Source organism: Temnothorax americanus, unplaced genomic scaffold, assembly GCF_048541705.1.
Source record: "Temnothorax americanus isolate GAGA-0224 unplaced genomic scaffold, ASM4854170v1 Scaffold33, whole genome shotgun sequence".
Lineage (NCBI taxonomy): Eukaryota > Metazoa > Arthropoda > Insecta > Hymenoptera > Formicidae > Temnothorax > Temnothorax americanus.
In genome coordinates, this window is record NW_027509475.1 from 212,959 (window position 1) to 225,259 (window position 12,301).

General features: G+C 36.9%; 2 protein-coding genes across 5 annotated transcripts; both read right to left on the bottom strand.

Annotated features, from left to right (window-relative positions):
- Nucleotides 1-92: 92 nt before the first annotated feature.
- LOC143901335 (odorant receptor 43a-like) lies at nucleotides 93-9,455 on the bottom strand. 4 transcript variants are annotated; one of them, XM_077413545.1, is made up of 5 exons: nucleotides 1,367-5,957; nucleotides 1,096-1,195; nucleotides 855-965; nucleotides 457-612; nucleotides 94-377 (listed from the first exon to the last, which is right to left on the bottom strand). In XM_077413545.1, the coding sequence occupies exons 1-5, from the start codon at nucleotides 2,185-2,187 to the stop codon at nucleotides 324-326; spliced, it is 1,242 nt and encodes a 413-aa protein (XP_077269671.1). In that variant the 5' UTR covers nucleotides 2,188-5,957; the 3' UTR covers nucleotides 94-323. The 4 variants fall into 4 exon arrangements, with proteins under 4 accessions (XP_077269670.1, XP_077269673.1, XP_077269671.1 ...); XM_077413543.1 differs by lacking the exons at nucleotides 94-377; nucleotides 457-612; nucleotides 855-965; nucleotides 1,096-1,195; nucleotides 1,367-5,957 and adding exons at nucleotides 6,325-6,922; nucleotides 6,998-7,153; nucleotides 7,250-7,360; nucleotides 7,521-7,620; nucleotides 7,947-9,455; XM_077413544.1 differs by having other exon boundaries at nucleotides 93-612; nucleotides 1,367-5,963.
- A 56-nt stretch (nucleotides 9,456-9,511) lies between these two features.
- On the bottom strand, nucleotides 9,512-12,217 carry LOC143901336 (odorant receptor 4-like). Its single transcript, XM_077413548.1, has 5 exons — nucleotides 11,092-12,217; nucleotides 10,572-10,671; nucleotides 10,175-10,285; nucleotides 9,789-9,944; nucleotides 9,512-9,709 (listed from the first exon to the last, which is right to left on the bottom strand). The coding sequence occupies exons 1-5, from the start codon at nucleotides 11,910-11,912 to the stop codon at nucleotides 9,656-9,658; spliced, it is 1,242 nt and encodes a 413-aa protein (XP_077269674.1). The 5' UTR covers nucleotides 11,913-12,217; the 3' UTR covers nucleotides 9,512-9,655.
- Between the last annotated feature and the right edge of the window lie 84 nt (nucleotides 12,218-12,301).

Sequence of the window (12,301 nt, forward strand, 5' to 3'; positions counted from 1 at the left end):
TCCATTACATATATATATATATATCGTAGTATAATATCGTTATTAATAAGATAAAACACGAAATGAGATATATTAGTATGTGTACAATGACGTTATTAAGGAATAAAAATGTGCTTTTTTATTAATGCGACAAGAATCAACTATATCACTACATCAGTTAGTAATAATTTACATTTTATTTGTTATTGGAAATTTTCATGCCATATCTTTCTTAAATGCCATGTCTTTCTTTCTTAAAACCATTTCTCTGTTGATACATATCAAATAATAAATTGATTTGCAATCAGTGGTTGCATTAATAATTTTTATCTTTTGAACAAGTTTTATATATTTAATGTACGCAGCATGTTAAAATAGGCGACTGATGTCTTAATCACCTACAAGTTGGATGAGCAACACGTAAGTCATTTGCTGCTCGCAAATAGATACGATAGACATTGACATCGCGTTACTCACGTCGCTGAAGGTACTGAAGGACAATTCGAAGAGATTTCCAGCGGTAAATTTAATCGATGCATTGGACATAGCGATCATCAACACGACATCGAGGCCTTTTCTTCCTGATAAACGATACCAATCGATCATGTACGATACCTCGCTGATCTTCTTGCACTGTTTGCAGAATTGTTATTAATGAATTTTACTTATTTTTTAATACAAAACATAACTATGCTTACGTCGCTAAGAATTGCTTTCTAAATTAAATTCTAAATTTCTTAAATTTTATTATTATTATAGAAATATAACACTCCTGCTCTCTATTATAAAAGTATACCATGAAGAGAAATGTGCTTGCAAGATTTGCCATTAAATTTATCTAACAAAGGAATGTTACGACTATTAGGACTTTTTACCTTTTCGGCAACAAGTTCGCCGAGGTAACAATATATAAAAATATTGAACGTAAAAGATAGAAGCAGGACAATATACGTTATATAACTTGTAGTCTTTTTGCTCTCCCATTCCTGCAACGTAAAGGTTCTCTTCTACATTCGAGAACATATTGTGCGCGTCGTTGTAAACCGCACATATTGTTCCGAAATAGCGATGCATTTTACGCGGTATGTACTCTTTGTACACTTTATATATGCATACCATGATAACATTATATCCAAGAAGACACATGCTTACTGTACACTGTACAACTTCGACGATAGATATTTCGCGCAGTATCTTGTCCATTAGTGCTATAAAACTGAAAGATAACGGACATATTATCGCGCAAAAATATTTTAAAAGAAAAGTAGGATTTCATAAAATGTTCCTAAACAATTTAAAATTAAATTGAAACGCTACACAAAGGTATTACATATATATGTTGAACGCGCGACGAGGCATCGAAGATGCTCGTCGGAAAGTGACTCACCGTAAAACTCGAACGTGCTGCTCCACGATCATCGCCAATCTTTCATCCATGTTATCGCACAAATCTTTCCGTCCGTTCAGCAAGTGCTCGATCCACCGTATTAGGATTTCCATACGGCCGTAGGCGTGCATCGCGAACACGGCGGCCAAGCTACATCCAGTGGCGGTGATGGAGTGCGCGAGGAAACCCGACAAGCATTGCACCCAGAAGAAAATCTCACTGACAGGACTGTATCGTACGTCGACGATTGCTCTGGCGACCGGATACACTAATGGCCGATACGTCAGGTTTCCGTCACTCTCCGTAATCTTGCCGACACTGAACGGCAGAGCGAGATAGAAGAAGGCGGCACCGCCGTACATGAAGAACGCGCAGATCGCTACGAGGCGTCGGCCGAATTTCGCGCTTCTAATCATGATGATCCGATCACCGTAATGTCGAGTATTTATCCAGTCGCTCTCGATATGCTTGATACCCCTGCGAATGTCTTTCTCGTGGAAGATCAGCGAGGAATACTTCACGACGGCCAGTACGCAGAAACTCAGCGCTCCAGAAAGTTTCAAGATAATGTATGAGTCATTCATTTCGAGTACTATGCAGACGACGGCAGGTATGACGAGGAAGCTGATTAAACTGGTGCAAATCACGTTCAACAGCCTGTACGCGTATCTCTCTGTCCATGAGATTGTGGATGATTTCGGCCACGCACCGATTAGCTCCAGCATCCAACGATTCAGCTGAAGGCTCAGCTGCAGATCTTTCTTGTGATCGTAAACGGTCGCGACTGGATTTGCCTTCTCTGTGATGACGGTTTCATGCATTGTTGAGTCGGTGAAAGCTCGATGATTACTGACAGGATTGTGCGAGAGCTCGAGTGCGGAAAGTCAAATGCGGCTGCGCTATTCCGCGCGCACTTCCCTTCTAGGAAAGGGGCGATCAAGTGATCGGCCAGGAAACGAAGGGTAAACTTTGTAGTCGCGTTTTTTCTAACTTCCGTGAAAGGGTTCAAGGTTTCCTCGTGTGGTGCACTGCACATTTTCCGTTCATGAATTATTCTGTTCTTGAACGAAAGAGATCTACGTTCTTCGTAGATATATTTTTTACGACTTAGACAGTAAACGTTTCTTCCTTGCGCAAAGTAGCGCACGATGTTATATGTGCATACGTGGATGAATACGATTTCGCATATATGTACATGTATATTATGTAATACTCAAAAGTGACTCGCATGGAAACATATATTATTACTGTACGTATATTTAATTGAGAGAAATGCTTTATTCTTAAGATATGTCGTCCAAACCAAAGAAATTGTTTTATAATGAAGCAAAATTGTTCTTATATCATCAAAATAAAAATTTTGTAATATATTTTATAAAATAATATTGGGAAATATTTTCGCTTTGTGTCGAAATATGAGTCCTTTTATGGTTGACAGGTGGTCAAGCAGTACGAGAAGCTCGAGTATGACCAAACAAATGTATAATGACGAGGGTCTCTCTTTTTGTAAAAACAGAATATGTGCCGCGTTTGCGTGTCAACAAAGAAGAAAACCGTCGTGCGACGTAAAGTACAATGCGATTTTCTAAAGCTTACATTTACGAGTTAGAAATGATATTGCGCGCGATAAGTGATTTGTGCTGCATATAGTTACGTAAGCCGAATGTCATGTATGGAAAATGTTACACATATATACAAATATACACATGCATTATCTTGACACTTAAAGAATCTGTCGTCACGAATGCGCTGTTCTGCGCGACTTTCCTGCTAGGAAAAAGGCGATCAAGCGATCGACAGGATACGAAGGGTAAACTTTATAGTCGCGTTTTTTAACTTCCATGAAAGGGTTCAAGGTTTCCTCGTGTGGTACTGCACGTGTCTGTTCATGAATTATGAACGGAGCGGTTTATATTTTTCGCAAAATATCTTCCGAAATTTCTCGAGACGGATCGCAAGTGTTCCTTCGTACATAAGCTATTGTTCGACATTACTTACATTGCATTGGAAAGATACGATTTTCTATACATGTATATTACATAATACTTATACACACACAAGGCATATAAAATAAATAATTTTATTTTAATATGTTTTTAAATGCAGAAAATGCTTTGTATTTTATTATATACGTTATGTTTCATCTAATTTACACAAATCGTACTTTCTCAAGTTGTAAACGTTTATAGCATATATTAGTATAGATAGCATATAGAATATATGAACTTATTACACATATTAAAAATTAAATAGATGTAAATATATCATTATATAATAATTCAAGAAAATATATATCCAATATATAACTTACAATATCTAAGAACAATTTTACTTACAATAGTTTTTCTGAATTTAAGATTTAATAAACGGATATTTAATCGATCTCAAAATATATCACAAGCAAAACTCGTCGGTCATCATGAAACACTTTTAAACGTCCATGTTCAAAAATATGTAAAGCACTTACAATATTAGGTTGAAGTACAGAAACCATTTTGAGGAATCTTCTAAAAAATCTCGTCCATTTCTTCGGGATTTCTCGAAATTTTTCTTCTTCAGATTCAGCCGAATACAATCTCAATGTGTACATGATATAGCTAATGTTGTGTTCTATCCAGTTGCATGGAATTCTGTAAATTAATCTGCTCGATAATAACATTACATACGAACGAAATGAGAGAAAAACATTCTCCATAAATTCTCCCTAGATTACTTGTTCGCGATGCGGTTGCACAATCGTAACTGATGAGAGTACGATGAACTCAGTTTTCATTATGCAAGCTGTCGCGTCTTTGTCACCGCGCGCGGTGGTTCTGTCGCAGCACAATTAAAAGTTTGGTACGAAAGATTGCGTGCGCGCAATTTTTTGCCGATAGGAGATAATTATAGGGTAGAATCGATTCATACGGGACAGTTTTTAGCAAGACAGTACGAACAGTCTGTCTTGAGTTAGGTCATAGGTCGTATATATATAAATCATGGATTCTATTAAATTAACAAAATTATGCGAATTGTTAATTAAGTCAATGATTAATATATCTTGCAGTATCTAATCCTAAAAATTAGAAATTTTAAGTGAATGTAAAATATGCCAAAAATTTATTATTTACTCCACTCGATTTCTTATACGAAACGTCTTAAAATGAAAGGGAAAAATTAAGATTAAAACAAGAAGTATTGATTATGTAATCTCATCCAGTCTTTTCGAAGGTAGTGTCAATTACAGATAATTAATAGATTACAGATTACTATCGAGTACTATAATTATACAGACAATTCGAGCACTATATTCCTATAATAGTCATTTCATCAAAATCATGTGCGTTTCGGGTTTACGGATGACAGATGGTCAGGTGGGACCAGAAGCTCGAGCATGACTGAACAGATGTATGTGATAATGGATGGTCTTTCTTTCTACGGGAAGAGTAGTGTGTGCGCCACGCTTGCGCGCACAAAACGTCTGCGCATAATGACGGGGTTACGCGAAAGAGAATAGGCGAATTTTACATGCCAAATTATCGATTAAATACAATGTTGCCAAAGACTGCTGTGTGATGCATGGCACATACATCACATCGTAAAATTTAAAATTATAAGCCAGAAAGTGTAAAGTCAGGTAATTTCCGGCATATGCTATGTAAGCAGAATGTCATACAAGTAAAATGTTATAATTTTCATATACATATTATCTAACAATTATTGCAACTCGTTACATATGCAAGTTTGTTTTAATTACAAACTATTATACAAACGCGACATAATAATATAATACAAAATTCGAATATTTCAGATTGCAGTTTGCATGATTTTATATCGCGTAATGACGTGTGCAGCTCCAAGACATAGTTTAGTAGAAAGACTGATGAAAATCTCTTTTTTTCCAGCAAAAATATTGCAATAATATAAAATAATAATAAATATGTCAATTTCCTATTTATTAAAATCACATTCATTTCTTCCTTTTTCCTTGATACGTATCGGGTAACATTGAAATTTATTTGCAATCAGTGGTTTTATTAATCATTTTTATACTTCAAACATATTTTAAGTAGTTAATGTACGCAGCATGTTCAAGTAGGTAACCGACATCTTAACCAATCTATTAATTGGATGAAGGATGTGTAAATTATGCTATTCACAAAGAGATAGACGTTGCATTATACTTACGTCGAAAGTATTCTTCAGAGACGACTCAAAGAGATTTCCGGCGGTAAGTTTGATCGACGTATTAGGCACAGCCATTATCAATATGAGGGCGAGACTCTTTTTTCCCGATAGACGACGTGTCTGTTTCATAGCACTCCATCACTGCCGGTTAGGCACATGCAGCTTGGCCGCCTAGAAGTCTTCATACAATAGATTGAATAGATTGAACACCTAGTAGACAGTCGGGAAGATTTCTGCGATAACGTGGATGAGAAATTGACAATGATCGTGCAACAGTACGTTCGAATCTTATACGGTAAATTATTCTCAGACGTGGACCGTCTGAGCTAACCTTTTGAACGGGGTAACAACCCTTTAAAATAGTTTATAATGATTATTATATTATACGTATCTCTTATAATTTATTATAAATCAAATAAATATAATATATAATTTATTATATTTTTATACTTTTTTATATGATAATGTCATACAAATGTAAGTAATATGTTTAAAATTTTTATTCAAAGTAATATATACTTATCATAATAATATTATTCCCGAAAGAAATAAATAGTAGGGTATAAAATGCAATACTTATAAAAATAGCGGGTTATACGAACTATTTCGTATTATCCAACATCACTATTTTTTTATGATATACTAATCAGTTTTAGGATCGTTCTATGCACCTGCACAGTGTATCTAATGTCCAACTCATAGTTGGAATTCCGTGAATCCGTTTGTTCGATTATGACATTATGGACGAATCGGAGAAAAACATTCTTACTTGTTTGCAAAGCGATCGCATGATTGCAACTGATAGGTAAAAATACGATTAAACGTGCCAGTTTGCATGTCTTTACCGCGGTTGCTTCTATCGCAGCGCAGTTAAAAGTTCGGGGGTTACGTGCAACGGATTACGTGCGTGCATATTTTGCGAATTCGAGGAATTAAAGGACGGAATTACAGGATGGAATCGATTTACATGAGACGGCTTTTGACAAAAGTACATCTACCTTGCGTTATATATAGGTCATCGTAGATCGTGAGTTGTATTGATCAATAATAAGCGAATTGTTAATATTAATGGCCATTAAGTCAATATTGAATCTTTTGCAACAAGTAATCTTAAAGTTAATAATCTTAAGTAAATGTAAATGCCGAAAAGATGCTGTTTAACTTTCTCTTATTTTTTATGAAATGTTTTAAGGTTCATAAAAGGTAAAGGGAGAGATTAACATTAAAATAAGAAGTATTGATTGTTTATCTTATCCATTCGTTTCAAAGGTGGCGTTAATTACAGATAATTAATATTTGAGTACTGAATTGTTATGACAGTCAATTTCATCAAAGTTATGTGATGAATTTTCGGAGTAGATTAAAGTACGCCATTGATGTTCTAACGATCTATGAAATAACGAAACAAACATATAATTTAATACTGGCACACACAAGTCAAAATGAGACAAAATTTCAACTTACATTACTGAACGTAGGTAGAGACATTTCTATCATTTTGCCCGCTGAGATTTTTGCCGGAATATTAGAAACCGCCATTATCAGGATTAGAGTTCGAGCCCTTTTATGCGGAAGACGATGCCAATTGGTCGTGGACGTCATTAACCCAAGCTTCAGGCTCTGTCACAATTAATTAAGTATATATTTTGTTCTTATGAAGACGTTGGTGTTCAATTTAGACAGCGCGTAATGTGAATGTCAACACTAGCTAGCTACCTGATCTGTCAACAGTTGACCGACGTAGCAATTAGTAAAAATGGAAAAAGCGAAAGATGTAAGTATCACAGACATAGTTAACATGGCTGTAGAATCGCTACTTTCCCATTCCTATAAAGTTATCACTGTTGCAATACACGAAGCTTGTGATACAATAATATTTAACAAATACTATCTCAGTATTAATTTTTATGCGAAAGTCAGTTAGAACTGTCAAATTATTACGCATAGATAAAAGATCCGCCTCGCGGAAATTGTTCGACGAGATTACCATAATAACGTAGTACCCCGTAAGACATAAAAGTATAGTACAGCCAACTATTTCCACTAACCATACATATCGCATGGATTCCTCTACTTGTTTTAGGAAACTGTAATTAGACGATTTATCTCTTTAATGATTGTATTATTTATACAGTTTTGCTTACAACATTATATTAAGATATATTTAATAAACTGTTAAAATAAAATAATAGTATTTGTCGTATGTGTGATAATTGTAATAATTTTATATAATTTTAATCGAAATGTTTTATTATATTTTCTGTAGACATAATCTGAAAGAAATTATCGCAATAGTGACATTCTAATTCTGTTATATCAATTCCGTTTAGTAATTATCCGCGCTCAACAAAATTAATAAAGCGTCTCACTTCCATAAAAATCTTCCCCATCACGTTCATTTTTGTCGACTCACCGTCTCACTTTTATTTGATGCTCTACGATATCAGCCAGCAATATCGCGACATCTCTATCGTTCGGTTCCGGCATGTCGTTGAGATGCTGGAACTTGCCTATCAAGACACTTAGTTGTCCGCAAACGTGCATGACGAAAAACGCGGCCAATCCGGCCGCGCCGACCGTTACCGAGTAGGTGAGCAATCCCGCGAAGAATTGCAGAGTGAAGACGATCTCGTATGCCGGCGAGGCCTGTTCGTCGAACTTGACGAAGTAGCTCGGGCATGCCAGCGCTCTCACCGTGGTGTTCATCGGCGTGAGCATTCGTCCTTTCGAGAGCGGCACGACAGTACGGTAAGACAATCCGCCGACGTACATGAAGACGGCAGAGACAATCGCGAATTTTCGCCCTATCCTCGCCTTGGATAACATCGCTTGCCGATGCCTCAAATCAACCGTATCCCCCCAATCCTGCCGCGCCTGCTTCAGACAATATTGAATCTCTCTCGCGTGGTACACGAGCAGGCTGTACTTCATGAAACCCATCCAACAATTCAGAAGCGGCCCGAGTAATCTCACTCTACGTTTGAAGTCGCGCTCCTTCAAGAACATCAGCAGGAGACCCGGCACGATGATGAACGCGAATAGAAAGTAGCAAAAGACTTTGTGTAAGCGAGTCGCGATTCTTTCCACACTGGAAGCGTAACGGGAAATTGGCCACGCGCCGATCATTCGCATGATAATGCGAGTCACTTGCACTGCGTAATTGAAATCATTTTCACTGTTCCTCTTCATCGAACCTCCCATAATTAGCTCTGCACTTTCTTCTTCTGTTTTTAAATTAATATTTAAAACGCGCGATTTTTGCGCTCGTTTCGTTTTTTCCCGGGCGTTGAGAATTTTCGTTAATAGCATTAACACCGTTTCCGCATTTCGGGTGACAGATGGTCAGGTGGGACCAGAAGCTCGAGCATGACTGGACAGATGTATGTGATAATGGACGGTCTCTCTTTCTACGGGAAGAGTAGTGTGCGCCGCGCTTGCGTGCATAAAACGTCTGCGCATAATGACAGGGTTACGCGAAAGAGACTCTAGCGAATAGCGAATTGTATACGTGCTAAGGTGTCGGATGAATGCAACGTTTCAAAGAATTGCCCTGTGACGCACGTACATACACCGCTTCGTAAAGTGTAAATTTATAAGTCGGAAAGGGTAAAATCAGGTAATTTGCTCCTGTTGCCGTGCAAGCGAATGTCATACAGGTAAAATATTACAGTTTATATACATGCATTATCTAACGATTACTGCAGTGGGTACTGCTGATAGCTGAAAGTTTGTTTTAATTACAAATTATAAGCGCGACGATATAATAAGTAACATGAAAGTTTACAAAATATATACAAAATTTTATAAGTATTTTAGATTGCGCTTTGGATGATTTTATATCGTGTATAATGATGTGTGTGCAGTTCTGGGACATATTTTAGTAGAAAACTAGACGAGACATACTTGTATACTCTCTTTTTCAGAAAATATATCAATATTTATATTAATAAATAATAATAAATATGTCAATCTCTTATTTATTAAAATTACATTTATATTTCTTTTTTTTCTCGATACATATCGGATAACTAATTGACATTTATATATATATATATATATATATATATATATATTTGCAATCAGTGGTTATATTATTCATTTCTAATATATCTTGGACAAATTTTACGTAGTTAATGTACGCAGCATGTTCAAGTAGGCAACCGACGTCTTAACCACCTGTTAATTGGATGAAGGATGTGTAAATCTGTAAATCATGCTACTCGCAAAAAGATACGATAGACATTGCGTTACTCACGTCGCCGAAAGTACTTATAGACAACTCAAAGAGATTTCCGGCGGTAAGTTTGACCGATAAATTGGACATAGCGATCATCAACACGAGAGCGAGGCTTCTTGTTCCTGGTAGACGATGCCAATCGATCATGTACGATACCTCGCCGATCTCCTTACACTAATGACAAGATTATTTTTTTATACGAATAAATATAACTTTCTATACCCATTAAGAATTACTTTATAAGATTATGAGTTTTATTTTTTTTTATATTATTAAAATTCTATTGCTCGTATTTTTTTTTGTAAAATCATGTAATAAACTGTAAAATGTATTGTATTTGTGAGATTTGGCATATAAATTTATCAGAGGTGCGGAGGAATTAAATTAGGACTGTATGATTTTACCTTTTCGCTAACAAGCTCGCCGATGTAACAAAGTATAAAAATATTGAAAGTAAGAGATATATATAAAATAATGTTCGTTACATAACTTGTCATCTCTCTAGTCTCCCATTCCTAGAACGTAAAGATTCCTGTATTCGGAATTACATTTTACCTGTTATAAATCGCGAATCTGATATTGGCTTAGTTTACACCGACCGTTTGGTACGCGTACCACGTACTATATTCGTATCAAATCCGTGTTAAATATCGGGTTATACCGGTGTAAACCGAGATTTGATACGGATTTGATACGAATATAGTATTTTTACGCGTACCGAACAATCGGTGTAAATTAGGCTGTTGTTTTAGTATAGCAATGCGCTTCGCGTGGTACGTACTTTTTGTACGATATGCATACCATGATAATATAATATCCAAGAAAACACATGCTTAATGTACAGCCTGCAATTTCCACGACGGATATTTCACGCAGTATCTTGTCCGTTAGCGATATAAAACTAAAAAGTAACCGACACGTTATCACGTAGAAAATGTTTTGTAGGAAAAATATGACTTTTTGTTAATTGTTTTTATATAATTAAAAATAAATTGCAACGCCCTGTATAGATACATATGGAGGGGTAAAAACCACAGTGGTGTAAGTCAAATTAAAAACATTTTTTCGTGTGCATAGATGCAATTTATATATTGTATAGATTGCATCTATAATATGCACGCGAGAAAAAATTTAAAAAAATTTGACTTACACCACTCTATGACATTTACTCCTCCATATATATATATATATATATATATATATATATATATGGAGGAGTAAATGTCATAGAGTCATATATATATATATATATATATATATATATATATATATATATAGTGAATGCAAGAGTACCGACGATGCTCGTCGGAGAGCGACTTACTCTAAAATTCGAACGTGCTGTTGCACGATTATCGTTAGCCTCTCATCCACGTTATCGCACAAATCTTCCCGTCCGTCCACCAAGTGTTCTATCCATTGTATTAAGACTTCCAGACGGCCGTAAGCGTGCATCGCGAAAGCAGCGGCTAAGCTACATGCGCCGGTACTGATGGAATGCACGATAAAACCCGACAGGCACTGTATCCAGAAGAAAATCTCACTGACGGGACTGTGTCTCGCGTCGATTAGCACCCTGGCGACCGGGTACATTAGTGGCCGATACGTCAAGTTACCATCGTCCTCCGTGATTTTGCCGTTGTTGAACGGTAGAGCGAGATAATAGAACGTGGCACCGCCGTACATGAAGAACGCGCAGATCGTCACGAGACGCCGACCGAATTTCGCGTTTCTTATCATGATCATCCGATCGCCGTAATGCTGAGTGTTCGTCCAGTCGCTCGCGATATGCTCGATACCCTTGCGAATGTCGTTCTCGCGGAAGATCAGTGAGGAGTATTTGACGACGGCCATCAGGCAGAAATTCAACGGTCCAGTAAGTTTCAAGATATTGTACGCGTCATCCATTTCGAGCACCAGGTAGATTGCGGAGGGTACGAAGAGGAAGCCGATCAGGCTGGTGCAAATGATGTTCACCAGCGCGTACGCGTATCTCTCGATACTTGAAATCTCGGTTGATTTCGGCCAGGCACCGATCGGCTTTAGAAGCCAACGATTCAGCTGGATGCTCAGCCGCATATCTTTCTTGTGATCGTAAACGATCGCGACTGGATTTGCCTTCTCTGTGATGACGGTTTCATGCATTGTTGAGTCAGTGAAAGCTCGATGATTACTGATGGGATTGTGCAAGAGCTCGAGTGCGGAAAGTCAAGTGCGGCTGCGCTATTCCGCGTGCGACTTCTTTTCTAGGAAAGGGGCGATCAATCGATCGGCAGGAAACGAAGGGTAAACTTTATGTGAGCAGTTTTCAATTTCCGTGAGGGGGATCAAGGTTTTCTTATGTGGTACTGCCGCACCTGTCTGTTCATGAATTACGAAAGGAAAGAGTTACCATTCTTCGCGGAGATATTTTCCGCGATTTATCGGGACGGAACGCAAATGATTCTTTCTTGTATAAGGTATTATATAATATCGTATATGGATGAATATAATTTTGCATACACAAATACACATATATATATATATATATATAT

What these genes read in the sequence shown, in the direction of transcription:
- LOC143901335 (XM_077413543.1), bottom strand. Translation starts at nt 8,842, where the DNA reads ATGCTATTAACGAAAATTCTCAACGCCCGGGAAAAAACGAAACGAGCG. An exon ending in CATCAAATAAAAGTGAGACG is followed by an intron (nt 7,621 to 7,946) that starts GTGAGTCGACAA and finishes GTCTAATTACAG; the next exon opens with TTTCCTAAAACAAGTAGAGG. An exon ending in CTCTACCTACGTTCAGTAAT is followed by an intron (nt 6,923 to 6,997) that starts GTAAGTTGAAAT and finishes GTTATTTCATAG; the next exon opens with ATCGTTAGAACATCAATGGC.
- LOC143901336 (XM_077413548.1), bottom strand. Translation starts at nt 11,912, where the DNA reads ATGCATGAAACCGTCATCACAGAGAAGGCAAATCCAGTCGCGATCGTT. An exon ending in GCGAGCTTGTTAGCGAAAAG is followed by an intron (nt 9,945 to 10,174) that starts GTAAAATCATAC and finishes TCTTGTCATTAG; the next exon opens with TGTAAGGAGATCGGCGAGGT. An exon ending in CTATAAGTACTTTCGGCGAC is followed by an intron (nt 9,710 to 9,788) that starts GTGAGTAACGCA and finishes TCCAATTAACAG; the next exon opens with GTGGTTAAGACGTCGGTTGC.